The sequence below is a fragment of the Stegodyphus dumicola genome, chromosome 2 (genome assembly GCF_044657685.1).
Source record: "Stegodyphus dumicola isolate Sdum_Otavi_A_Nest chromosome 2, ASM4465768v1".
In the NCBI taxonomy this organism is placed as follows: Eukaryota; Metazoa; Arthropoda; class Arachnida; order Araneae; family Eresidae; genus Stegodyphus; species Stegodyphus dumicola.
The window spans coordinates 271,474,349-271,501,386 of NC_140769.1; the positions used below are offsets into that span (position 1 = coordinate 271,474,349).

Genomic DNA, 27,038 nt, shown 5'->3' on the forward strand with positions numbered 1-27,038 from the left:
TTTAATATTTTTTTATCATGAAGAAATTTAAGATTATAATATTTCATTTCTTTTCTAACGATTTTATGAGAGAAGTGTAAAAATTTCTGCCGTAACCGTTGTGAATTTAGTTCCCCTTACCCTAGTTTTGAAGAGAATCGAAGGAAAAAGGCGTTGGCGAAGCTGATGGCTAATTCTTGGCGATTGTCTAGCGAAACTAACTGAAGTTTCTTGCCTATATTTAGTAAATGAAAGGCAGCGTGTTAGAGAATAAAGCAGACGAATAATTTTCATTATTCATTTGTGCAATAGCATCTTAGATATTCTCTGTTGAAGCTAATTACTAGTCTTGTAATAATTAACAGTTAATTTCACTACAAAGTATGCACAAAAGAGAGAATTAGTTGGCATAATCAAAATCGTAAAGTGAACTAAAAATTATTTTATAGAGATATTTTGAGCGGTTTCTGAAGCTCTGTAGTAATGTGATATTACAATAACATATCAGATTCACGTATTACCAGTTAGCCTAGAGTAACAAATGTTTTCAAACCGTAATGAAAGTAACAAAAATGAATGTTTTTATTTCCTTGTACTAAGTAAAGGAAGTATTATAATCGCAAACAATTTCGGGTATCATTTTTCAACTAAAGTACGTATCCATTTTAAGCGCTTACCAATCCATTTGAAGGAGACATCTGTACGTATGGATAGAACAAAGGACTCTCCAAAATGGATGTTTGTTTTCCAAAACGGATTGTAGAATAGATTTTTAATGGATTCAGAAGAAATGTTTTCATGACGTTTATATGTATCTCGCAGAATTCAAAAACGAATAGTCGTAGAACGTTGAAATTTTGTGTATGGGGCAACTATAACATCTAGTTGTGCATCTCTCTTTTTCTTTGCAAGCGGTCGTACAAAACGTATACAAATATATATATATGTGATGTACCAGCTTTAGTCGTAGCTTAAATTATCAAACGATAAGTTTAAAAAACAGGATCCATTTATTATTGGCCAGGAGAAACAGCAGTTACAAAATCAGATATCCGGAGTAAATAAAAAAGAACTACTAATAACATTTTGCATGAAGTTTACTGCATCGTGACATTTAAGGAAAAGCTCCGATATTCCTTTTGCGAGTCCTTTTATAGCCTCTGGAAAGGTGGAGCTTCCAAGAAATGACGTCAGCCTCGTCAGCCAATCCTAGTTCGCTTTAAATATTTCCAGAATATTCTATAACTGTACGTGTAGAAAAGGCGGGAAAACAACTTGATTACGGGGCTGTGGATTTAATTCCACGTACTTTCAAATAAGAGAACGTCGCCATTAAAAATGAAAAGAACATACAGTTAAAATTTCTTGACTATGGAATTTTATTATTACATATATATATATATATACGAGGGCCATCCAGGAAGTAGATTACGTTTCCGTCTGTGTCCGCTAGGGGCGGGGCTAGCGCGGCCATCTTGGGGTCAGAGCGTTGCGCAGCTCAGTCTGCATCTAGCCGTGCTAGTGAGAGGTTCGTGCTGTGCTCCGTTCAGATACTGTGACGGTTTGAAATGTCTGCGTTAATTGAAAATCCTGCGAGGTGCGCTCAGTAATAAGGTTTCTGACTGCAAAAAACTGTAAACCGATAGAAATCTATCGGCAGCTTCGTGAAGTGTATGGGGACAACGTTATCACTGAAGGTGGAGTGCGTCAGTGGGTCATAAGATTTCAAAATGGCCGAACCAATGTTCACGACGAAGATCGAAGTGGGAGACCCAGCATAGTGACCGCCGAACTTCTCGAAAAAGTCGATGCTAAAGTCCGTGAAAATCGAAATTTCACAATAACGGAACTTTCTTTGAGTTTTCCACAAATTTCGCGAAGTTTGTTGCACGAAATCATCAGCGAAAAGCTTGGTTACCACAAGTTTTGTGCAAGATGGATTCCAAAAATCTTGACAGAGGACCACAAAAATCAGCGAATGGCTGCAGTGTTGAACTTTTTGGACGCTTACCATAAGGATGGTGACTCTTTACTCGATCGCATCGTTACTGGTGACGAAACATGGGTGAAACATGTGAACTGTGAAACGAAATTGCAATCAATGCAGTGGGGGCACACAAGTTCTCCCCAAAAACCCAAGAAATGCATGCAAACAATGTCGGCAAGGAAGATGATGGCGACTGTTTTTTGGGACAGAAAAGGTGTAATTTTGGTGGACTTCCTGGAAAGAGGCACTACAATAAACTCTCAAAGGTATTGCCAAACTCTCCATAAACTCAGAAGAGCAATTCAAAACAAGCGCAGAGGAATGTTGAGCTCTAAGATCTTGTTGATTCACGACAACGCCCGGCCCCACACGGCAAATGTCACTCGTAAAGTTCTTGAATCTTTTAAGTGGGAGTTGTTTCCTCATCCGCCGTACAGTCCCGACCTGGCACCGAGCGACTTCCACCTATTCCCAGCAATGAAGAAGTGGCTGGCTATGCAGCGTTTTGATGACGACGCACAGCTGCAAGAAGAGGTAACGAAGTGGTTGAAGGCGCAGGCGGCCGAATTTTTCGACGAAGGAATTTCCAAGCTCGTACATCGCTACGACAAATGCCTTAATTTGTATGGTGACTATGTAGAAAAGTAGTATTTGAGTGTGGCTTTCATCTGTATATAATAAAATTTGTTTCCTATACTTTGTTTATTTTTTTATTCCAAAACGTAATCTACTTTCTGGATAGCCCTCGTATATGTGTGTGTGTGTGAATTTAACAAACATTCTCTATTCGTAAAAAGCAAATTTAGAGTTAATTAAATTTTAAATGAAATTTGAATTACAAATAAATGATTAATTATTGCTGCAAACTAATCTACAATATCATTTAAATTCTGAGAGCGTATGTAAATCAAGTGCAAGTATCAAAATCTGTGAATGTATAATAAACGTATAATATATAATTCCAATAAATTTTTTAATCCTAAAAATTTATAAAAATGCATAAGTGAATAATTGTTGAGCAGGCAGAAGACAGACTTATCAAGGGGAAAGTTGCCTCCAAACCTAACTCTTCAATTATTCAATTCGTGTTTCGTCATCCATGTTGGAAGGGTTCAAGGAAAATTCAAAACCAAAACCAAATGTTGTGAATTACTAAAAAGAAATTTAAACAGTTTAGAGAAAATAGCAAGTAAAGACTAGAATAACACGAATTATGGAAATAAATCAAAAAGAATCTAGATACTATTTTTAAAAAATACATAAATAATACTAAATAAGGCAAGTAAAAAGTAAGTTTTAATTTAACTTACCAACTATATTTGTATTTGGAGAGTGGAGAAGCATGCCAAACTATGATGTTAAGTACTGTGTTTCTTCTAACTTTATAAATAGAGGGCGCTGATATAAGGCAAAGTTGAGTGTTAAGCTGGTATCTGTTAGATCTATTTTAAAAACTTATTTTGTAAATTTTTAGTAATGTAAAATGTGTGTGTGGTTTCTCATTGTGTTACCTGGTTCGGTGAGTTCAGTTTTTTATTCTTATATGTTGGTAAATTGTGCATTTTTTGCTTTTAAAGTGAATAGATTATGTTATTCTTATGCTCCGGTTAAGGTTTTTATGTCTTTAGTGAATCTGAGAGCAATAGTTGTAGAATTATCAACAATTAAAAACTTAGCCAACAATTAAAAGTGATGCTAGGCCTAACGCTAGCCATTTGTTAACATTTGAAACTTTTAGTAGAGTATTGAATTAAGTCAGTTAGTGAATAGACTTCAGTGTCTTTTTACCAGTGGGGCGGAAGGTTAACTTTAAATTTTGTGCACCGAAAATGTTGTCTTTCTGCACGTTGGTGAAATGGCTTGTTATTACCTAGAAACTCTAGAAGTGAGAGCTGAATTGACTGAATGAGAAATGTATCGCTAATGAAATTCGAGGAAATAAGTTTAAATGAAGTGCAGCAAAAATTGTTCATAATTTAATAGGCCTTACAAGGAAATCATGTAGTGTTCCACATGAGATATTTTAAAATTTTATTCATCGAAATGGATGTATATAAGTAAATTTGATAAAAATTAATTTGCAGGAAAACGAAGAGAAATGACAAAGTAAATTTATAGATTATATTTTTTAACAGCCTTAATTTTGATATAGTTCTTAACTTTTGAGAGAATAAATTGATTAATATTTGTGTCAAATAACATTCAGATTAGTTCTTCTTTTCTCCCTATGACCGAGTTTGACTGTAATGCTTAAAATTAGCTGACCTTTAGACACTGGAATGGATTTAATTTAATTAGTATTAATTCTAACTTAGCCTAAGATTTTAGCATGGTATAGTCATGTAGCGAATAGTTTTCCCTTGGATTTTATAACTATACTGAAGTATATTTTAATTAGCCCTCTTTTCCTTTACCCTAGCATTTCGATTTCAGCAAGTGATGATTGCTTATTTTCCCAATTCTCCTATTTCCTTTGCGCTTTTTAGCACCATTTCTACATTATAGATGATGGTGCTCTTCTTTCTTTCTTTCTTTCTTTTTTTTTTTTTTTTTTCTAACGAATGGATCCTGCTATTTGCAGGGCACTTGCATCGTCTGCTTTCCCTCATGGCGGGCTGTGCTCCTGTATGCAGGATGACCTATGTTATACCAACACCCCCAGGTAAGCAGTACGAGGAACAGGTATCCCCGTTCTTGGTATGCTTCAGCGCTATGAGCGACATTTGCATGGTGCTGACTGTAAAATAGCAGCGTTTAAGCTCCCTTGCATGCTGACTTTTTAGGTCACGAAAAAATGCATTTTGCTGTTTTTAAGAGTAGCTTATAGATTATTAGTTTCTCTTACAATTAATAAAAGAAATATAGCACGATACCTTATTTATTACCTTAGTATAATACAGTAAGGACTTTTACCAGAGATAGCCAAAGCAATAGCCATCAGCTTTGCTGCATGCTTATCTTTTAATCCTTTGACTACTAAAGAAACGTAAGTAGTGTAATTTTACGGGTTCTGGAACAGTTGAGTTGTTTCGCTCCTGCTGATTGGGAGTTCTGGAACAGCTGAGTCGTTTATTCCTGTTTCTTGATGCGAGTGACGTCAGAGACCACGCCTTTTTAGAGTTGAGTTGTTTTTTGCTGATTATTTTGTCAGGACTTGTGTTTCTCTTGATTTGCGTTGGACACATGAATGGTCCTGAATAGGAACAGGGAGCTTACTCAAGCTATGTTCAAGAAGGTGTGAAGTAGACAACACAAGCAGGAAGGGTGTACGAAACCCTTTATTTTCAATACTTTACAGGTATTTCCGAATTTCGGGATACAGAATACCAACCACTTGTGGTCTGAACATAAGAATATAAAAACTATTAACTAAAACTCTAGCTAAAAGCTAACTTTGAATTAGTATACAAGTGCCTAGCACTAAGATTGGCCTTTATTTAAAGAAAGGTACGTATGTAGTACGCCGAGCTGCTAAAACTACGATACGTCTGCAATTATCAAGAGGGCTAAACCTCTGGCTTTGAAGGTAACCAGCAACCGAGTGAAAACTCGTAAAACAACAGTGGCAAGCGGCTTGCTTCCTAAAACTCCTTCTCTCTCTCTCTTGGCAAAAAGCCACAACTTAAGTACTTGGCGTTAGCAAGACAATTTGCATAAACAAGTTAAAGCATTTAATTCTTTCCGGAAGTAGAAAATAAGAAGTGATAGTACAGTTTTAAAGTAAAATAAACGTTAGTAAAACTTAGGATCCTTACAATTTAGCGGAAATGACGTCACAAAACATACCCATTTCCGAGTTTAATTGTTTTTCGATAGCTTCTATATTCCGCTGAAATAACCGGCAGAAAACAACTCAACTCTAGAATGGACGTGGTCTCTCTGACGTCGTTCGAGTCAAGAAACAGGAACAAACAACTGAACTGTTCCAGAACCCGTAAAATTTATATTACTGAAATATACGTCCGACAAAAAGTTTAAAAATTATTGCTGGGTTAAAAAGCACTTAGAATCTCTTGAATGTTGGGGATCATCTTCCAATAGTTGGAAAATAGAAAGCCCGATCGTGCTTGTTGTACACAAATGAACTGAGAGAAAAGAACAAATATGAGTTGCCCAATGTGTAATGCTGGGTTATGCAAATAATACTTTACCCTGTCCCTACGATGTAAAATCTATCGCATGTAATAAAGCTTTCCTGAATAATAGGGGTGCTTATAGTAATTCGATCGCTACCTTATGTGTAATTTTAAGTTGTAAATTAAGTAATGTAATGTAGCTTGCTTTAAATTCTTTCATAAACAGCAGACATGCCTAAATTTTTAGTTTTCTTATTTTTGAATAATTGCATTCTTTTTATATCTGATTGTAACGAAAGTTTTCCACCAAAAAACGTTCTTAATGAAGTTAGAAAGGAAAACACAAGAGTGCGGGTAGTAATCACCACCAAATCTGTGATTTTCTACCAACGTTTTGGGAGTTTTTCAAAGCGTTCAGCCCAGAAACTTGGTGGCCGCTAGCCTAAAAGCAGATCAATCCCATTTCGTTCATCCTTGGAATATAGCACCAGCAAGGCGTAGCTGCAGGTGTGAAAAAAGGTTAAAGTCCGAAGGAGCGATGTCGGGGCTATATGGTGGGTGTGACAAAATATCCCATTATAGTGCGTACAAAGTCCGGTGAATGCAGACACATATTGTCTTGCATTATCTTGGCGGACACCACCTTTTGCGTCGGAACTCAATTCTACGTTTTTCCTTGATAGCAGCGTCAACACGGACTAGCATATCGCTGTACATCTTACTGTCGAGAGTTTTACCTTTCTCCGGATATTCTTTGCGGTTAATAGTACGGCAATCCCACCGGATACAAAGCATGATGTTTTTGTTAGTCAAATTGCGCTTCGCAACTCCGCCAACGGGTTCACCGGGCGCAGACCAACCCCCTTTTCGGCCTGTGTTGTTGAAGTAAGTCCACTATTCTTCGCAAGTGAAGATTTGGTCCAGGATTTTGTCCTTGCTTTGATATTCGAGCAGATTAGTGGAATCCGGAAGACGTCTGTCCTTATCTGCTCGAGTCAGCTCTTGCGGGACCCAGTAATTGAACTTGTATTTCCACAATCGCTCTGCAGAGTTGAACTCTGCTTCTTGAATGTCCTAGTCCTGGTTTTTGAATTTTCGGTACCAAAGCCTTCATAAAGCCATATGATTCAATATTAGTACATAAAGCTGTGCCAATGAATTTGGTGACATTCTGTAGCTGACGTTTTTCAACAGAACTCGAAGTAAATGATGGTTCTTATCTGGTAACTTGATAGTTCCATTTCAGACACCTTTAATGATAACGATATTTTTTAACAAAAATCACAACACAGTGCTCTAAAGCAAGTCTCTTGTTTTTCAGATGCCAAAATTCGTTTGACAAAATATGATTAAACACGCCAACGTGAACTGTTTGCGTAGGAAAACCCAATATTGTGTAACTTTCACATATGTCAGCCGTGTGAACTTCATGTTCATTCTTAAGCTTTACTCTGTAAAGCCTAGTTGTCAGAATCTCTTAAACAGTAGTAATTACATCACGGGTTCCATCTCTGGCTATATGAACTGATTTGTATATTCTTCATCAATTTTTTAACGTTTAATACAAATACGGTGTAATGAAGTTTAAAGAAATCTCGCCATTTTGAACGAACAACCAACTTTATTAGTCAAAACTTACAGAATAACTGCAAAAACATTTTTAAGCGCGCGCATCGTCTGCGGATATTCTTTGCGGATAATCGTCTGCGGTAATTTACATTTCTTAGTGGAATTATGCTGGTAGCGTAGCAACGCAAATACGTTACAGCGGATAAAATATTCTCCTGAAATGTCCGTAATTTAAATGATTTTTTTACTATGCAAATAAAGCATGTTACAGATTTAGCTCAATTTAAGCAAAGTTAGATTTCTATGTATAAGAAAGATGCCCGTTGATTTAATTAATTATCTAATGCTTTTGAAAATTTTAAATATTAGTGTATTGTGTATGAACAAAATTCATTTAATGAGAATCGCACAACTGGATTTCAGAGAAAGGGCGATGCTTTATCACGTGCATCATGACAAGTTACGATGATTTGTAAATCAGCTCAAGAATTGTCGACATTTGCAGATTCCTAATGTATTGTAATCGCTGTGCTTGTTTCTTATCATCTGTCGTTGACACAAACATTGTTTAAAATTGCCATCACTTTACTCAAAAACTTTTACAAAGTACCCAAGATCTTCCTACAGAAAAATGTAATTATTGTTCGTGCTGTTTGTGGGTAATATATGATTCTTTGCGTTGTTTGAGTGGTATTTTTCATTTGAGGTTTTAAAAATATATTAATTGAAAACAAATTATTACTGTACTACGTAAGGTAAGGCATTTTCTTTGTATAGTTGCTAAATATTGCTAGTTGTTTTGCATTAAATGTGTTGGGTTTCATGTGTTTAACTTTGTTTATTCAGTTTTGATAATGAAAAATGGGCGAATTTCATTTGAAATTCACCTAAATTTAGAAACGTGAAAGGAAGACTCGAGCAAGTTTAATAAAAAACGAGATATTAATAAATATATACGAAATACAATTAATATGGAGGAGCTAAAATTTTGAGAGTTAATTTTTTAAAATAGACTCTTTCGATTTTTACAGAACTTGGCACTTTGGCATAATTTGGGTCGTCGAATCGAAATATGGAAAAAAAGATTGGCATGTTATTTCAGTAAAATTTCGATTTTTTCCAAAAAACCGAGGTCAGAAGAATGATACTGAAGTGCCACTGAATTAGAGGGCTTTTATAATGGCTGCCAAATGACGAAGCATAGATTCAGTAAGTTTCTAAAAGCATTCTACGGAAATGGCTTGCCAAGCATCGGATAGACCTGTCTATAATTTAGGAAGACTCGCTAGTGTTGTGTGATGAGGCTTTAAACCTTTCTTCTAAACGTCCGAAAGATGCTCAGTAGTATTTAAGTCAGAGCTTTTAAGTAGCCAGTTTATGACAGAGAAGTCAGAAGAATGCTAATCCAACCAAGCAGTTGCCAACCTGTGAGAGGTGCAGTTATCTTGTTGGGATACTCCATTTTCGTGTGTATGACAGGACAACATAAATGGATGGAGATGATCGCCTAGCAACTCTACGTACCGAATCATATTGAGGGAGGTTTGTACAAGTACCAAAGATCCCAAACGCTACCAGATCATGATTAACCACTTGCGCTAAAAGACGTGCCACGCACGTCGAGATGCTTTTGTCTCAAACCGCGAGCGACGTGAACACCACGTCTATAGGCATTTATCGCAAAAATGGAAATAACGTGGTGCACACGTCGCCTGACAATGAGATTGTTTATTTCTCGAGTTACAGCTCTGGATTGCACTCGCAGACGCGGAGCGGCGTAAATGAGACACTTTACCGCTTGTTATATTGCAGCGCACGGCACCGCAACTGTGAAGTTTAGTCATAGCGCAAGTGGCTAAGCCACCATGGCTTTGTACAGTTCCAATCTGCCATACAGGATTCATGGCTTCATGAGTCTGACGCCATATATTCTCAGCCTCCCATCGGTATTAATTAGTCGGAAACGAGACTTATCATTCTTTGATACTCATTTCAAGTCTACTAGAGTCTATTCTCTGTATTCTCTTGCCCAGGCAAGAAGTGCAGCTCGATGGCATGCATTCAGCAAAGGTACTCTCGTGGGTCTGCGGCTTCCGAAGCCCTTATCGTGAAGCTAGCATTGCACGATCCGATATTTAACTATACGAATGTCGTCCTGATTCAGCTGGATGATAATTTGAGATAATGTTTGGCTTCGTTGACTATGTACAATACGGTTGAGTCGCCTCACACCACAATTGTTCTAGGTTAGTTCTCCTTTACAATTTGTCCGATTCGCTAGTTCTTTTTCCCGCCATCCGTGTATTCTCGGTGGTTACAGCCGAAAACATCGCGGCAAAAACATCGCGGACGAAATCGTCGCGGAGAAAACAATGTAAGGCGAAAACGTCGTGCTACAAAACATCGTGGGAGAAAACATCGCAAAGAGAAAACATCGCAGTTCTAAAACGTCGTGGTACAAAACACCGTCGTCGAAAATAAAGCTGTTAAAAAACTTCGCAGTTTAAAAACATCGTCGTCGAAAATATCGTGGTAAAAAATAAAGTATCTACAAATCATCGCATGACGATAACATCGCAGACATGCTTTTTTCAGGCATGCTTTAATAAGTGTAAATGGATATTCCCATAATGATTTGTGAGCGCAAGATGGAAAGAAGGATAATTTTTACTTTCATATTTTTTATTAATTAATAAATTTTTGCTGAGAAAATAAAAAGGAAACTTAAGCATAAAAAATTAATGCAACTTATAGCACTTAATAGAATTTTAAACCGACATAGTTAACTAACAAAGGCCATTAATAAATCATTTTTATAAAGTTTTTACTGATAATATTTCCTGAAAAGTATAATCTATAAGTTACATTTAATTTTCTATGCTTAAGTTTCCTTCTTACGTTTTCAGCAAAAATTTATTAGTTAATAAAAAATATGAAAGTAAAATTTATCCTTCTTTACACCTTGCGCTCACAAATCATTATGGGAATATCCATTTACAATTATTAAAACCTGAAAAAAGCATGTCTGCGATGTTATCGTCATGCGATGATTTGTTGATACTTTATTTTTTACCACGATATTTTCGACGACGATGTTTTTAAACTGCGTTGTTTTTGAACAGCTTTATTTTCGACGACGATGTTTTGTGCCACGATGTTTTAGAACTGCGATGTTTTCTCTTTGCGATGTTTTCTCCCACGATGTTTTGTAGCACGATGTTTTCGCCTTGCGTTGTTTTCTCCGCGACGTTTTCGTCCACGATGTTTTTGCCGCGATGTTATCGGCGGACACCATTCTCGGTATACGCTTGACTCTGTCGACCTTGAAAATTCTATCCCGATATGGATTTTGGAAATTAAATCGTCTATGCGTCGAGTGCCTACTATCTGTCCACGATCGAAGCTGTCTAAATCAGAAGTTTTACACATACTGGTAATTGAAACGACTGATTAACAACAACCATAGTACTAGCTATATGTGCATTTACTACAACTTCATCACGTGAGCACAGATGCGGGTAGCGTTATAAAATTTGCATAGCCATGTCTATCCCTAATTCAGTGGCACTTCAGCGTATAAATATATATCCTAAATCGCGCTTTCCAGACATGGAAAACGGAAATGAAATTTCGACAATCGCGGTCTAGTAAAACGGAAGATGCAGAACTGTCCCATTTTTGTTTGTGCCAGGTGTACCACTCAAAAGTGATTTTCTGTGCTCATGATTATCAGTAAGGCTCATAATGCTGGGGTGTCCAAAATCCACCTTTTGCTACCGTAATGAAAATGAGTCTAATATCGGGTATGGTCTCCTCTCACAACCAGACACGCATACTGGACAGGAGGCAGTTGAGGAGTCCCTGTGGCAATCGAAGCTACTCTGCAGCAAGGCAGTTTTCAATTCCGGGATAGCGAGATGAATTTGTCCTCCGAAGAGCGTCCCAGACATGCTTTACAGAGTTGAGGTAAGGAGATCTGGTACGCCAATCCATGCAGTATAAAATCTTAACTTTACAGGTAATCATCGACCAGTTTAGCCTTGTGTGGATGAAGGTTGTTGTCCATTAACTGGAACGCTGGACCAACACCGCTCTTGATAAGTCAGTCGAACATAGGGTTGTACGATTTTTTTTTCTGTATTTCATAGTAGTCAGGGAGCCTTTGTCAAACACATGCAAGGGTGTGCTGTTGTCCAATATAATAACTGCCCAAACGATTGTACCTCCACCACTATAATGATCCTTTTTCTTGATGAGGAAGGGATGGTATCGTGTTTCAGGCTCTCTCCAGATACAGGTACGCCGAGATTAAGTGTCCAGGCTGAATCTCGTACTGTAAAAAGCACGGTGCTTCACTGAAGTCTGGTCCAAGGTTGTCTGCGCTATCTTATGTTAAACGCGCTCTCTTTAGTGCGTGGTGAGCGGAACGAAAACAGCGGTTCTTTTGGCGTGTAGCCCTGTCTCGTGAAGCATCGGGAAACTGTAGACCGAGAAACTCGGGTTCTAGCGGCAGCATACAGCTCACGAGAGAGTTGTAAAGCTGTAACGGTCCTTTTTCGCCGCGTGGAAAGTGTCGAAAAACGATTCTCATTCGTCGTTGTGGATGTTGATCGACCTTTCTCAGTATCCTGAAACTGTTTCCGCAACTTACAGACGACACTGGGCGTTATATTGAGTTGTATAGCCACATGCGCTTGTGATTGGTCTACTGCCAACGTACCGACGATTCTCCATCTCATTCCGTTACCCATACGTTTGGAGTTTCTCATTTTACTTGATACCTTGGAAACTTTTGCCAACTCTTGCGAGAAAGACGGCGAATGTCGTGAAAGGAGTACGAGCACACAAATTGCCGACAACCTCTCTTACGTTTATATCCTCTCAACAATCACAGCTCAGCAGACACGCACGTGTTCGTTTACGAATTCGAAAATATTAGAGAATAGTTGCATAATTCTTCGGCGGCATAAGCAGTACCTTTGGTTCAATACCTTTCTTGAAAACAGGCGTAATTTGCAAATGCTCTTCATTTTGCACCGAGTATATTAAAATAATGTATATTACTTGACTGGGCCACTGTTCTAGAAAGCAGTTTCAGCTAAATTTTAACCAGTGGTAAAAATGGGTAGTTTGTATGCGGAACAATTTCGAAATCAGCATGATGAAAAAATATAAATTAAAATTCTTGCATAATTTACCATTTATGTCCTTGTTGGATGGAATTGAATCATCATCATCGGTATTCAGTGTTGTTTTTCTTCAGTGCTTTACTCATTACTATGGCTTGTTTAACGTAAGTTCCATAATGCTCTCTGGCGTTTAAAGTTCCATTCAAAATATGTGGATGGGTTTGTCCGTGAAGCATCGCATTCAGTGAATGCTTCTTTGTGGAAGAAATACAGACCGAACGTAGCTTCAGTTTGCTATTGGAATTTTACAGATTGAATTTTGATTTGTAAGGGAAATTGTGTCCAGCTCTCAAGAGAGCAGTTTTTTATTATTCTTTATTTAAAGCTTTTTTTTTTTTAAAGGAAGGAAATAAATAAAATTTGAAAGCATTCAGATTTTGCATTACGCCCAAACCGGCATTTTTTTTTTTTTATTTATTTATTTACAGACGCATTTACGTTTCGAGAGCATTCGGGCTAACGCCACTTTGGGCTAAAAATATTTAAAAACAGCATATCTTTAGAATTTCTGATGGACATTCTCACGCGCTGGAGATAAAAATGTTTTATTTAATACAGTGATGCCACTGCTTGCTTTTAAATTGTTGAGCTCTTTTAATAAAAAATTCGTTAAAATTTTACAAAATATGAAATAGACAATGAAATAAATTCGAAATTCCACATTCGGCTTCCAGGTGCCCATGTTCCGGTGGAGGACTACGTTATTCAAAATTTTATGACCCTAGGTATCGTTGTTTTTTCACAGTGCGAGAAACATACATACATTCATGCAGATTCTTCATTATTTACTTTCTTTAAATGTAATACAAGGCGATAATATTTGGTGGCAACAGTTTGAAAAGTGATACAACGCTTTTAGTGATTCAACTTAAAATGCCGTTCGAGATTTATAGCCCTACTCGGATAGCAACCCTTTGGGCTGAAAACATTGGTATGCATGCTAAAACCTGATTGATGATTGTTTAGATATGAACGAGTTGTAGCTTTTTTTAGCTTTAGTCAAAAATAAGATATATGCCATTTGTGTAAGTACCGTTGTGTGATGTAGGCAGCACACATTTTGTTTACGTATTTTTTTACCTATGTATATATGTTTAATAGTTATAAAAATCAAAAGGGAAATGTTGGAATAAAATTAAAAAAAAAAAAAAATTTGTTCCTGCGGTATGAAGGTTTAACCATTTTTACTCCTGGTAATTAATTACCAAACAGAGTACATGTAAAAAATATACAAAAGCTAAATAAACTAAAAAATAAAAGCTTACAAATTTTTTATAAAAAACCAGAAAAAAAAGGCCAAATTAACTATTTACAAAAACTAAATTACATCATGAGGAATATCCTACATCAAGAGTTAAACAATCAAATTTTTTCTTATATATATTTACATCTGTATGTACACCTTTCTCCTTACGTGCGTTTTTTAGAAGATACTATGTGAACTGGAGTTGTATCAATCCCATAATTGTTGTGTTCCTAGCTTGAGCAACTCCTTTCATTAAACTGTTTATTTCCCGCCTCCCCCTTCTTTTTCAGTGTTGGTTTATATTGAAAGACTTTGAACCTGTGTATCAAGGTTTATTTATTTATGCATGTGTTTATTTTCCGAGGCATTAAATTGACAGCCCTAGAAATAAGTTTTTAATCAGAGCAGAGTTTTGTATTTCTTAAGAGAACTAGAAAATTCGAAGAACGCTTGACAGCCTAATAATTTATGAAATTGTGCATGACTTTACGTTAGCAGTAGCATGTGTATCATATTCTCTTAGATCTTGCTTTTTGTTACATGGTACTTACTAGTTGCGTAGATTTATCATTGAATGCATACAATGAATGAAAGTAAGTGTTTTTTTAATTTTTCCACCTCTTTGTGCATAGAAAAATTCCAGCTGTGTTTTAGATGGGATTGGTAATGTGTCATAGTCTCCCTTTTTGCCTCATATTCGCTTTGCGCACTCCTCCCTTTTAGTTTTCCTCTTCGCTGAACAAATATTACACTTTTTATGTTTGTTAATATTGTTATTTGTAAAATATTATCCCATTTTGTATAGTTTAGTAAAACAGAGAATTTTTTCGGTACTTTTCCGTTTCGCTGGCGTAAATCTCGCCAAGCAGACTTTATTGGCGACAACACACGGTATACACATAAACATGTTAACAAATGTTAGTTCTAATGATTCTTTATTTAAGGCATAAATATTTTAAAATTTTGTAAAAGGGCAAGAAATAAAGACAATACATTTGTAAAACGAAATTAAAAAACATGTTAACAAATGTTAGTTCTAAAGATTCTTTATTTAAGGCATAAACATTTTAAAATTTTGTAAAAGGGCAAGAAATAAAGACAATACATTTGTAAAACGAAATTAATTTAAGAATTTACTATGCTTTTATGGTGCAGCATCCTGATTCGCCGGTTCATATCACGTGACTCCAAGTGATCTCATCTCACGTAAACTAAGCTACAAAAATTTAATTCTCTCATTAATTTCAAGTTATTAAATTTCAAGTTATCCAGTTATTAGTTCATTCTTTATTAATTTCAAGTTAAATCTTAATATGGAATAGAGGTTTAAATGCAAGAATCATTTTTATTCGTACGAAAAACTTACTCAGAAATTGCTTCGCTAGTCCATTCTCATTAGAATTGATGAATTTAACAATTTACTTTGCCTTTTCTGTATTTTCGAATTCGGATGAGCGGTGAGATTGCATCCTAATTGACTTAACTTCCGCGAATGGTTGTAGGGCATAAAATTGAACTATTTGGTAAAAATTCTATGCAATTTTATGCCAGTATTGAAAGAAACAATTAATCTGAAAAGAAATGGCTGCGGCTTGTTTTGCAAATGAGGCGTAAAAGATTACCAGCGAGGATATTCCATTTGGCATCGGTTGTTGCATTTTCGACGACTTGATCGTCTGCGCCGGCAAAACGGAAAAGTACCATTTTTTCTTAACGAATGTTATTCATCAGTATTAAGAAATGATATTTGAATATAGTACGTAAAATTTTACTGTAATATTCTTAATAAAATATCTTTGTGAGTCAAAAATAAAGAAGTCGGTTGTTGCATATAAAAATAATATCATAAAAATGTTCCTAAACTCTGTCTTAGCGATGGTTGTTTATCCGTGTAAAAGCATTATTAGAGTCTCCGGTAACATGGGTTAGAATTTAAAAATAAACTGGTTATTTAATTTTCGAAGACATTTATTTGTTAATAAGAAAGAATTGTGTTTATTAGATTGTGTTTAAGTTTTCATTTATACCGATTTGCTTACCTGAAATATAGAAAACATTTTGTATGTTTTACTTTTTTTTAAGCCTTTCTGTTTTGCTGTTCTTAAACTTTTTGTAAGGATTCTTGGATGCATGTGAAATTTTTAATAAAAACATTTTATACAAAAAGCATTTATGAATTTAAAGCGTTTGATTCTAATCGTTGTAGGTATTATAAATTCATATTTTTACAATGTTAAGTTATGAATTTATATTTTTAAAGTTATTTATTAGTACACATATATGCACTGAGTGATGTAAATATTAGAGATATCACTTAATAACACTATAGTCCACATTTAATATTGTTCACAGCCGAGATTTGTCGGAATATCGGTTTATAAAGCTCTGATATACTTTCTCTGGAATATTATACCAACGGCAGCTCTAATTTCATTTGGATTGGATGATGGCAATTCCAAGCTTTGAAATGACTTTTCCACTTCGTCTAACAAATGCTGAATAGGCTTGAGGTCAAAGAACGTAGGTGGCCATGGAAGCAATCTGAATTTCGAATTCTGTCGCACTTAGAAGCGGTGAACCTCCTAAACACCTCCTCCCGAGTGCTTAATGTCACATCCCAGGATATCCTCAGGACATCCTAAGTCCCATCAACAGTGTGCGGGATGTTATTAGGATATGAACTCCTACTTACTACATCCTCAGGACATCCCGGGATATCCCACTAACCTCCTAAACACATCCCATTATATCCTAAAAACATCCTATCTATGTCCCATCGACAGCGTGTGGGATGTTATTAGGATTTAAAGTCCTACTTACTACATCCTCCGGACATCCCGTAATATCCTAGTTGCCTGCTAAACTCATCCTCCTGAGTGCTTAATGTCACATCCCAGTATATCCTTAAGACATCCTATCTAGGTCCCACCGACAGCGTATGGGATATTATCAGGATTTGAAATACTAGTTACAATATCCCTTTACCTCTTAGGACCCTACCCCTTGTCGAACATGTAGGTTGTTTCGAATGCTGTCATAATTTCGAATTATGGTCATCAAACCATTTAGAGATCAATCATACACGGTGACAAGGCACATTGTCCATCTGAAATTGACAATTTGTGTCAAGAACATCGGAGCGATAAACGGGTGTACACTGCCCCTCCCCCCAAAAAAGGAGGGTGGACAGTTTTATATCTCCCGTTCTACTGGGCTGATTGACGAAATTCAAATTGTATTTTTCATGTCTCGAAAGCGCGACTTAGAATACGTATTAGATTTATATATAGCATTCATTGCTCTAATATAGATATTTTGACACAAAATCGGACTTTTTCTGAAATGACATGCTATTTTATATTTCCATTCTACGACTCAAATTATGCCTAAATATTAAATTTTGTATAATTTGGTGCGAAATTTACGGAGAAATTCAAATATTTATCTTGGCGTATTTCTTTCAGTTTGCGCCAAGAATAATTAATTCACTTAGCGAACATCTTAATTTATAGCAACCTATTTTCTTTTCCTGTTTTTCATTGTACACGAGAGGGGGGGAGTCATCGTTCATACTGTCAAATATAACAAAGTGCGTAAACCACATTTGGCGTTATTATCGCTTATAAGAAATACACCAAATTTCAAAACGCGCCAATATGTAAATTCACGTACATCCTGGGAAATTTTGAATGAAGAATAATTTTTTGCAGGTATACTCAAACATTCATGTAATTTAAGACGATGATAAAAATTTTATAGGTTATAATACAATTTTTTTCCGAAAAATTTATAAAAATTATTTAAAAATATAAAATTTTAGTTTTAAAATTTTAAAGTTAAATCTTAAAAAAAGGCGAATTTTATTTGGAATAAACCTAAATTTCGAAATGTGAAAGGAAGAATCAAATAAGTTTAATAAAAAAAAGGGATATTAATAAATATATACCAAATTCAATTAACATGGAAGAGCTAAAATTTTGAGAGCTAATTTTTTAAAAACTTCTCTTGCGATTTTTACAAAACTTGGCGATTTGGCATAATATAAATAGTAGAATCGAAATGTGGAAAAAAAATTAGCGTGTCATTTGAAAAAAGTCCGATTTTGTGTCAAAATACGTACATTAGAACAATGCTATATATAAATCTAATACATATCCTAAGTCTCGCTTTTGAGACATGAAAAATGCAATTTGAATTTCGTCAATCAGCCCAGTAGAATGGGAGATATAGAACTGTCCACCCCTTTTTTTTGGGGGGGGGCAGTTTATGGCTGCTATGTTTCTGATAATGTTTTGAGCAATAATAACGCCAAATGTGATTCATGCACTTTATTAAAATTATTTGATCAATTCAGTATGAACGATGATTTTTTCCCCGCTCCGTCTGCAGTGAAGAAAAGGGAAGGAAAATAGGTTGCTATAAATTAAGTGTTTCGCCAAGTAAATTATTTTTGGCGCAAACTGAAAAAAATTGCGCCAAGATAAATTTTTGAGTTTCTCCGTAAATTTCGCACCAAATTTTATAGAATTTAATATTTAGGCACAATTTGAGGCGTAAAATCGAAATATGGAAACAAATTGGCATGTTATTTCGGAAAAAAGTCCGATTTCATGTCAAAATGCCTATGTTATAATAACGCTAAATATAAATCTAATATATATTCTAAGTCGCGCTTTTGAGACACTAAAAACGCAGTTTGAAGTTTGTCAATCGGCCCAGTAGAACGGGTGATATAGAACTGCCCCCTTTTTTCCGCAGCATGCATGATTGGCAATGATATTAAGACAATCTGTGGTGATACGAAATATTTCCATACCTATGAAGGAAGTCGATGTTTTCTGAGGAAATATTTCTTTGAAAGACATAATTTAGAAACAGTGCTATCAAATTACTGTTTGTAAAAAATGTTAAAATTGGAAGTTTTGTATGTAATGAAAATTAATTCGTGTTGCCCTTAAATTACGCTTCCCTGCATCGCTTAAAGGATTTTGATAGTTACTTTTCACAATTCACAGTCATTTTTTTTCGTGCTACAGAAGATGTTTAAAAAGATTTTGAATGAAATATGGACCTGCTTAACTGATTGAGACCTTCCTAGAAAGCAAGTATAAAATTTAAGCTTTATGTGTTTCTTCTAACGTGTTCGAAAAATGATATCATTTGTGTGCTTATGGTTAATATTTATAAAAGAAAGTCAAAAGTATGTTTTAATCATCATGATTTTCTTGTCAGTGTCATGGTTGACGTTTTTGTTAATTTCGATGTAAAGTTTTCGTTTTTTTGCAATAACTTCACAAAATAATGAATTTTTTATGACTTTTCTATCGATTATATATAAATGTTAGTGCAATCCAATAATAAAATCACATAAATTCAGAAATATAACAAACATTTTTTTGAAAAATGCCCTTCGAACGAGGTCGGTAACCTTTTTGTAAAGCTCACTGTAATGTGCTTCTGAACTCTGCAAAACATTCATCTGAATCTTTGATTTCAGAAATCAAAATTTACTTAAAAATAACACCGCCTTATAGACGAAAAGGAGTAAGTGTATTCGCATTATAATTTTTTTTTTAAATTTAGATACCTAACCTAATGTAAGAATAGATAGTTTTTGCTTGTAGATAGCAGAAATGATTAAATTGCTACGCTGTAATTGGACACTGTGAAAGACTGCAATTTTATAACCACGCCCTTTTTACTGGTATCTAAATCTCTTCGGAAAACAGCATGTTGAGTTGGTGGATCATTCATCACTCTTATATTGCTTATATTTATCTGCGTGACTGAAGCGTACATATGAATTTATTTATATGCAAATATCAATTATGTTTATGAAACGTTGTCTCAAATACGTAATGTAAGAATCTTGCATAGCCAGATAATGTAATTAATAGGAAATTGTTTCAAAGCTCATTGTATTCACACGACGTAACAAAGGAAGGAAAATTTTAACAGAAAATTCTACGTTTGAAATCAGTATCAATGAAATAAAGCAACTTGATTCTGTTTCAGGACCAGGAAAAGTCTGTATTACTTCCCGCTCTACTTCTCCCGTGGCTGCTAGCGAAAGTTCCACCACTTCTGTTTCGGCCGCTTCCCACAACTCACGTTCCAAAATAGCCCTCTGGAAAGGATCGTCGAGCACCATTGGTAAGAAAACAACTTTTTGTTTTTTCTCTCTCTCCATCTGTCGTCGTTTTACTGCGTCTTTGACGAAGAACAACCCTTACCCCAATTAAATATTTTTGTTTAAAAGATTTGGTGGTTTGTTTCTCGGTTAGTCCTTTTGAAGCATGATGTGTCTTGATCATGACTGGAATTGTATTCATTGTTATTTTTGTGGAAATTTATTTGTTTATTTTTTGTGGAAATTTATTTATTTTGTGGAAATTTATTTGTTTATTTTCCGATTGTCGACTGTCTTATTTCAGTTCGCTTCATTAGATTAGGCTTGTATACGTATTTCGTCAAATTCAAGTAAAAACGGTAATCTTTTATACACTGAAAAAATAAATATATAAATAAATAAAAATAAAAATCTGAAAGGTTTCAGATTTTAAATTATGTCCAAAGGGGCGTTTTTTTAACATTTTCTCTGTTACCTTTATTTATTAAATATCACGTTATTCCCACTTAACCCTTTGCGGCACAGTGTGTCCGGTCTGGACGCACCTAAAAATTTCCTTCTGTACGCACAGAAAAATTGAATGAAAAAGGATTTATAGGTTACTCTGAACCTTCTTTATTTATAGTAGACGGCAGCTCAACACAAACCAGTCCATATATTTTAGTCATGTTTAGGTTTTTAAGACCCACATTTTTCAAAGAAATCTTCCAGATTTTTTTAGGGTATAAAAGGAATTGTTTGAAAAGAAATTTCTATGTAATTTTTTTGGCTGTATGCTAATCTTCTTATTCTATATTAGTTTTAAACTTTCACCTTGAAATCTTGCCTAAAATCAAACGGCGAACCCTAGGTGTGCCCAGATCGGGCTCACCGATATTCTAGGACAACTAAGAGTTTGTATTCTTTGTTTCTCTCTGCATCTCATCGGTCAATTCATTGACAACAATGCTCGTTTTAGCAGTCTTTTCGAAGCTCTATTCAATCAGTGTGCCCACAGAATTAAAACGATAAGTGCTATCATCACAAAATTTTGCTTGTGTACCCCTCTAGGCCTAATTAGACTGCCTACCTTTTTTTTTTTCCATCAAAACTCCGACTTTAAAAGGTAGCGTGCCGGAAAGGGTTTAAACCATAAAATTCAGTTCAGGAGCAATATCGCAAAATAGTTTTTAATTGAGCATATCTTTAGAATTTCCGATACAGAGTCTCGCGCGCTGAAGATAATGTTTTTTTTTCTCTGCAACGTTGCCATTGCTTGCTTTTAAATCGTTGAGTTTGTTAATCAAAAATTCGTTAAAGATTTACAAAATAGGAAATCGATCATAAAACAAATTCCAAATTTCAAATTTGGGCTTCCACATGGTCATATTCGCAGTAGGATTACGTCATTCAAAATTCGATGGCTCTAGGTACCGTTGTTTTATCACAGTGCGAGAAATACACACACGCCGATTTTTCATTATTTAATTTCTTCAAATATAATGCAGGTCTCTAATATTTGGTGACAGCAGTTTGAAAAGTGAAACGGAACAATGCTATATATAAATCTAATACATATCGCGCTTTCGAGACACAAAAAACGCAATTTTAATTTCGTCAATCGGCCCAGTATAGAGCGGGAGATACAGAAATCTCTTCCCTTCCCGTAGTGTACTTCTTCAGTGGACACAATATGCAATAATTCTCGCAAATCCTTTAACACCGGTTGGCTGATTGATTTCTTAAAGTCGTGTGGTAAATCTGGTTTACGTGAGCACTTTTTGATTAGCTTTTTAAAATGTGGCATTAATTCTTTTCCTCCTTAATGTCGTGGTTTGTAATTAATCTTACAAATCGCTTTTTCCCTCCTTTTGTCCAAATTTTAAAGTTTAACAGTGTTTGCCTGTAATAGGAAAAAGGAACATTCTTCTCTTAGGAATTGCTGAATGATCATTTTTGTCTGAAGTTTTGATTCGGTTTTGTGGCAATGCTGCAAAATAATTTATCTCAGACCATTTAATTTATCTCCGAAGCTAGCCAGTGGCTGAATGGTAAAAACCACCGAATACTGGTAGTTCTTCCCTTGTTAATTTCTTCCCTCGTTGCGTGGGGTTTTCAAGGTTTCCTGCGTATATAATATAAATAGACCCACTTTACCTTATAAAGCCGCCTACAAAGGATTCTTTCTGTTGGAAGATGCTGTATAGTGAACCCAAATTAATTTATAGCAAAGCACTCAAGCACTGTCAGAAAAAGCAGCCATCTTGAAAGGGAGACTTTATTTTTTTACATAAGCAATGTGATAGTTATGAAAAATAATTTATATTTGTGAGAATTCTAAAATCAGCATCCTAACTAGCGTTTTTTACTTCCTTGTACGAAGTAAAAAGGAAGTATTGTAATCGCGAAAAGGTTCAGACAGCATATTTCAACGAAAATATCCATTTTGACCGCTATCGAATGCAATTTAACGATTTTTTGCGTCATATCTGTACGTAAGGACAGAATAAAATACTCTTTTCCTTCAAAAAAATTATAAAACTGCTTTAAAATGAATTCTGAAGAGAATTTTTCGTGGCGTCTGTACGAACGTATGTACGTACGTGCGTACGTACGTATCTCGCATAACTCAAAAACGAGTAGCCTCAGAACGTTGAAATTTTGTATGTAGAACTGCTATAACATGTAGATGTGCACCTCGTATTTTGGTTGCAATCGGCCGCACCGAACGTATATAAATACTATATTTATATATATATATCTACGCTGTTACTCGGCACAGTGATCTCAGTTTCTTTACTCTTATATGTTTGTAAATTGTACATTTTTTGCTTTAAAAATGATTGAATTATGTTGTTTTTATCTTCCGGTCAAGGTTTTTATGCCTTTCGTAATTCTGGAAGCAATATTTGTACAATTATCAACAATTTAAAAGCTGTTTAAGTGCGGTTAAGTTTTAAATAACATGGCGGACATATTTGTTTACATTTGAAACAGCAGAATTGTAGATTTGTTGCCAAACTGGAGAGACTAAGCTTCGGAACAACAAAAATAACGCCTTCATTTATTATTGCGAATTAAATCATTCTTAATCCTTTCTGGAATTTTTTTCGAGGAAATAAGTGTTTAAGATTTACTTAATTTTTAATAATTAGTAATTTTTAATACAGATATTTTGAGCTTTTATGTATTTTTGTCTTGTCGCGAAGTGAAAACTGAATTAATTGAATGAGAAATACTCAATCGTCTGTGAAAAACTGTTTCTTTTTTATTTTGTTTGTTTAATTTCTTTTTTACATCGTTCTAGCTTTATTATAGTATTTGAAAAGAACATGTGGCAACGATTCGATAATTCTTTAAATGATATACATTTTGTGCATTCTGAGTTATAATATGAACGAAATATAATACAGTTAAGTGAACCTAGTGCCAGAGTGTCGCTATGTTAAACAAATAGAGTGAATTTTAAAGAATGCCTTTATTCTATTGTGGTTTATTCGCTGTCGGCGAAGTAGATTTAATTCAATCCAATAAGTTTAAAAGAAATGCAAGAAACAAATGCGTATAATTTAATATTCCGTACAAGGAAGTTATGTGGTGTACACATCAGATTTTTTTTTTTCTGCTAAACAGGAGAAGTAATTTTTAGGCACAACATTTGTATTTAAATTAGTATCATTTGAAGCATTCTTTCATCACTTATAAGAGAAATTGAAAGTTTCTTCAGTTATAATGAATTATTTTATTATAGTGAATTATTATATTATAATGAATTGTTATGTAACAAATAATAATATGGTAATATGTATGAATAATAATATGTGATAATGAATTATTATATAATGAATCACTTGTAAGGTACATTTCCCACCTTCTTTTCATGCCTTCGTAGTGTAGTGGTCAGCATGCTAGGCGCGTATTCCAGGGATCCGTGATTCGATTCCCAGTGAAGGCGTTGCTCATTTTTTCACTTCTTCCTCTTTCAAAAATAACCTAATGACTCTACACATTTATATTTATTCAATTAAAATGAAACTGAGAAACTGAAACTTTCTTTAGTTATAAGAGAAAATATACCGTCTTGGGTATAATTCACATCGCACTTCCATGATCTTATACTTTGACCCTTTTTGAATCCATTGGGACGGTTTTATTGCGTGATTTTGTACGAACAGAAATAAAGGACTTCCCTCCCTCCCCCAGATAACGGATTGAAACGGAATCAGAAGAGATTTGGGGATTGGCCAAGGGGAGACAATGTAAAATATTCATGACAATGTTCTGTTTTACGAATTGAATAAATTAGTTTTGATAATCGTTTTCAGTTATTTAATATGGAAGGTGTTTTTTAAAACTAGCAGTACTCAGAGCCATCTGTAGCTAGATCTGTAAGCCAAAATGCTACCAAATTTGTTAGGTGGACTAATGACGACATGGGCGGGGGAAATGGTTCCAAATAATAGTTCCGAAAATCGCCGATGGAAGGGAAATGTGGTGCTGTTGTCACGTAGTTGAAAATTTGCATGAAGCATAGGTAAAATTTTAAAATGCAAATGCATGATTATGCAAACGACAGTAACTCCACTAATTCAGTCTATAAAGTCGAGAAGGATACACGAAGGAAGCTTCAGCTATTAGCCGAGTCCAACAATCGTCTCATGGTACCTCAGCGCCCGTTATTTGCGAAGTTGGCTTTATTTTTACCAATAGAACGCACCCGCCATCGCGTCCTAAACTTTGAAGTCGTAACAACCTTCGTAAAAGCCTTCTATCAACTAATGCATTGAAAGGCTTGATTCAGCAATTTGAAGAAACAGTATGCCCAGCAGTTCGGTGTGGTAGCGGAAGGAGATCTGTGTCTGAACAGACACTTACTGATGTTGTGACCATCGTTGATGTCGATTGCTGTTGCCACAGGACTATTGCTGGAAGTAGTAGTGCCGGGGAATAGCGTTACGATTGGGTTTAAATGTTTCGAAGGCTTCGAAAACCTTACCCGCATGCAAGAATTAAAACACAGCCATTGTGATAGATGGGTGGCATTTGCTTCTGACATTTCATACCAGGATGGAACTCGAAGATACTTGACAGTGGAAATTTCTGTGGGGAAACGAGGCCCATCATTTTCGAATTTGGGCATCCGGAACCACCTAGTTGTGCAGGCAAGTCTCCACATTATTCAGCTTTAAGTGTACTAACCGCAACCGCTCAAGGACAACACGAAAAAGATTGCAGGTTTCTTTTTCTTCTGCTGCTAGACTCCGAAGGAGTAGCACGTGCTTGCGTTTCCTTCGATGCTATCTGCTATACATGAAAATCCTTTTTAGTGAAATTTTTACATGAAGATTCAAGAAAATAATTACTCCTGTTTCCTGTACATTGTTGCAGAAAATAATTTTTGTTCGGCTTCTTCCTCCTTTTGAGAAATCTTCGCAGCACGTGTTTGCGAAATCTGAAACTTCCTGATCTAAAGAAGAAAAAGCAGAAATACTGCGGTTTATCAAGTGAGCTTAATGACTGCCATCAAAATTTGATTGTTCCTTTTACACTATGACTTTGTTCCGAGCTGATGGAGAAAGATTGACTCTATTCTGAGTGCGACGTTAATTCTGGTGATGCGCATCACTCGTGCTTGATGTTCAAATTTATTCGTCTGTCTGGTTGATAATTTTATTTATATTAATGCTTATTTCAATATCAAAGATGAAGAATAAAATTTAATTAATTTGGTAACATACAGTTGTCATACCTTGGGGGTAAGTGCTTTGATTTCATATTTCCTTCTAGATCACACATTTTGATCTTGCACGTTATCCAGTATTTCGGGCTTATATTGCTCTATTATTATTACACTAGTGTAGTCCTGGAAACCCACTTCTTTCACCAAAAGTGAGTGTTTGGTGTGGATTCACAGCAGATTTCATCACCAAACCATTCATTTTTTTATGTTCTGTAGGTACATCTTCGTTTGAATGACTTCATGGCTTGGAGAAATGGCTATTTCCTTTTCCCCTTCCTCCACAAAATCATGTTAACCATAAATCAATGTTATGTTCACATCCCTACGTAGTTCTACACAGGATGGGGCTACCGCCCAGGCGCTTGACCATGTGACCAGAGTTCACCTAAGTCATTTATTTTTTTAAGAATATTACTCTGACAGGACCACAGATCTGTTTCATTGCCATGCAGAAGTAACATGATATGCTGACTGGTTTTGTCATTCCACAGCTTCGGCAAAGGCAGACGATGGATCAGATAACTTTTATGCACAATGGCCTATCGATACAGTTACTGTTGCACCATCACTTAACAGAAGAAAGGATCTTAAAGGGTATCGCTTTTTTTTTCTTTTTTTCTTTCTTTTTCTTTCTTTCTTTCCCCCCCCCCCCCACTTACATGCCCGCCTCGATTCTCGTATTTAAACCCATGTAACTTTTTCCTGTTGGGTTATTTGAAGTCCAAAGTCTTGGTGGGTTTCCGACCTTGACGACTTTAAAAGACACCCGGGCTGGGCTGAGCATTCCTGGAGACATTTTACATTCGTAGCCGCAGAGAATATTGTGCACAGGACGCAATGTTCTGCCGACGAAAAGGATGGTTGGATTGAAAGGGGTTTATGTTCTCGCCCGAGGAAGAGCTTTCACTGAATAAAATGGTATGCTGCACTAAAATATCATTTTTATAACTCTTTGGGGCATTTTATTTGCTGCATAAAAGCGGTGTTGCTTTGAAATTTCTTCTTGATTATTCATTTATGTAAGGCTCAGCTGTGCGGACTACAATACCGCCAGTTTGTTACTCATTTACGTAAAGCTTAGCTGTGTAGACTACAATACCTCCACATTTTTCTCTATGAGCTACTTTTGTAACGCTTTTTTTC

At 35.5% G+C, this 27,038-nt stretch overlaps 1 protein-coding gene across 6 annotated transcripts in view; it reads left to right on the forward strand.

The window, feature by feature from the left end:
- Nucleotides 1-27,038, forward strand: part of LOC118191559 (uncharacterized) — a 369,008-nt gene that overhangs the window by 179,933 nt on the left and 162,037 nt on the right. For 5 of the 6 annotated variants that reach the window (XM_035362356.2, XM_085812153.1, XM_085812149.1 and 2 more), the window contains exons 4-5: nt 4,548-4,628; nt 20,062-20,199. In XM_035362356.2, coding sequence (XP_035218247.2) covers nt 4,548-4,628; nt 20,062-20,199 — 219 coding nt within the window. The remainder of the gene's footprint in view (nt 1-4,547; nt 4,629-20,061; nt 20,200-27,038) is intronic. The other variant, XM_085812152.1, reaches the window with a different exon arrangement.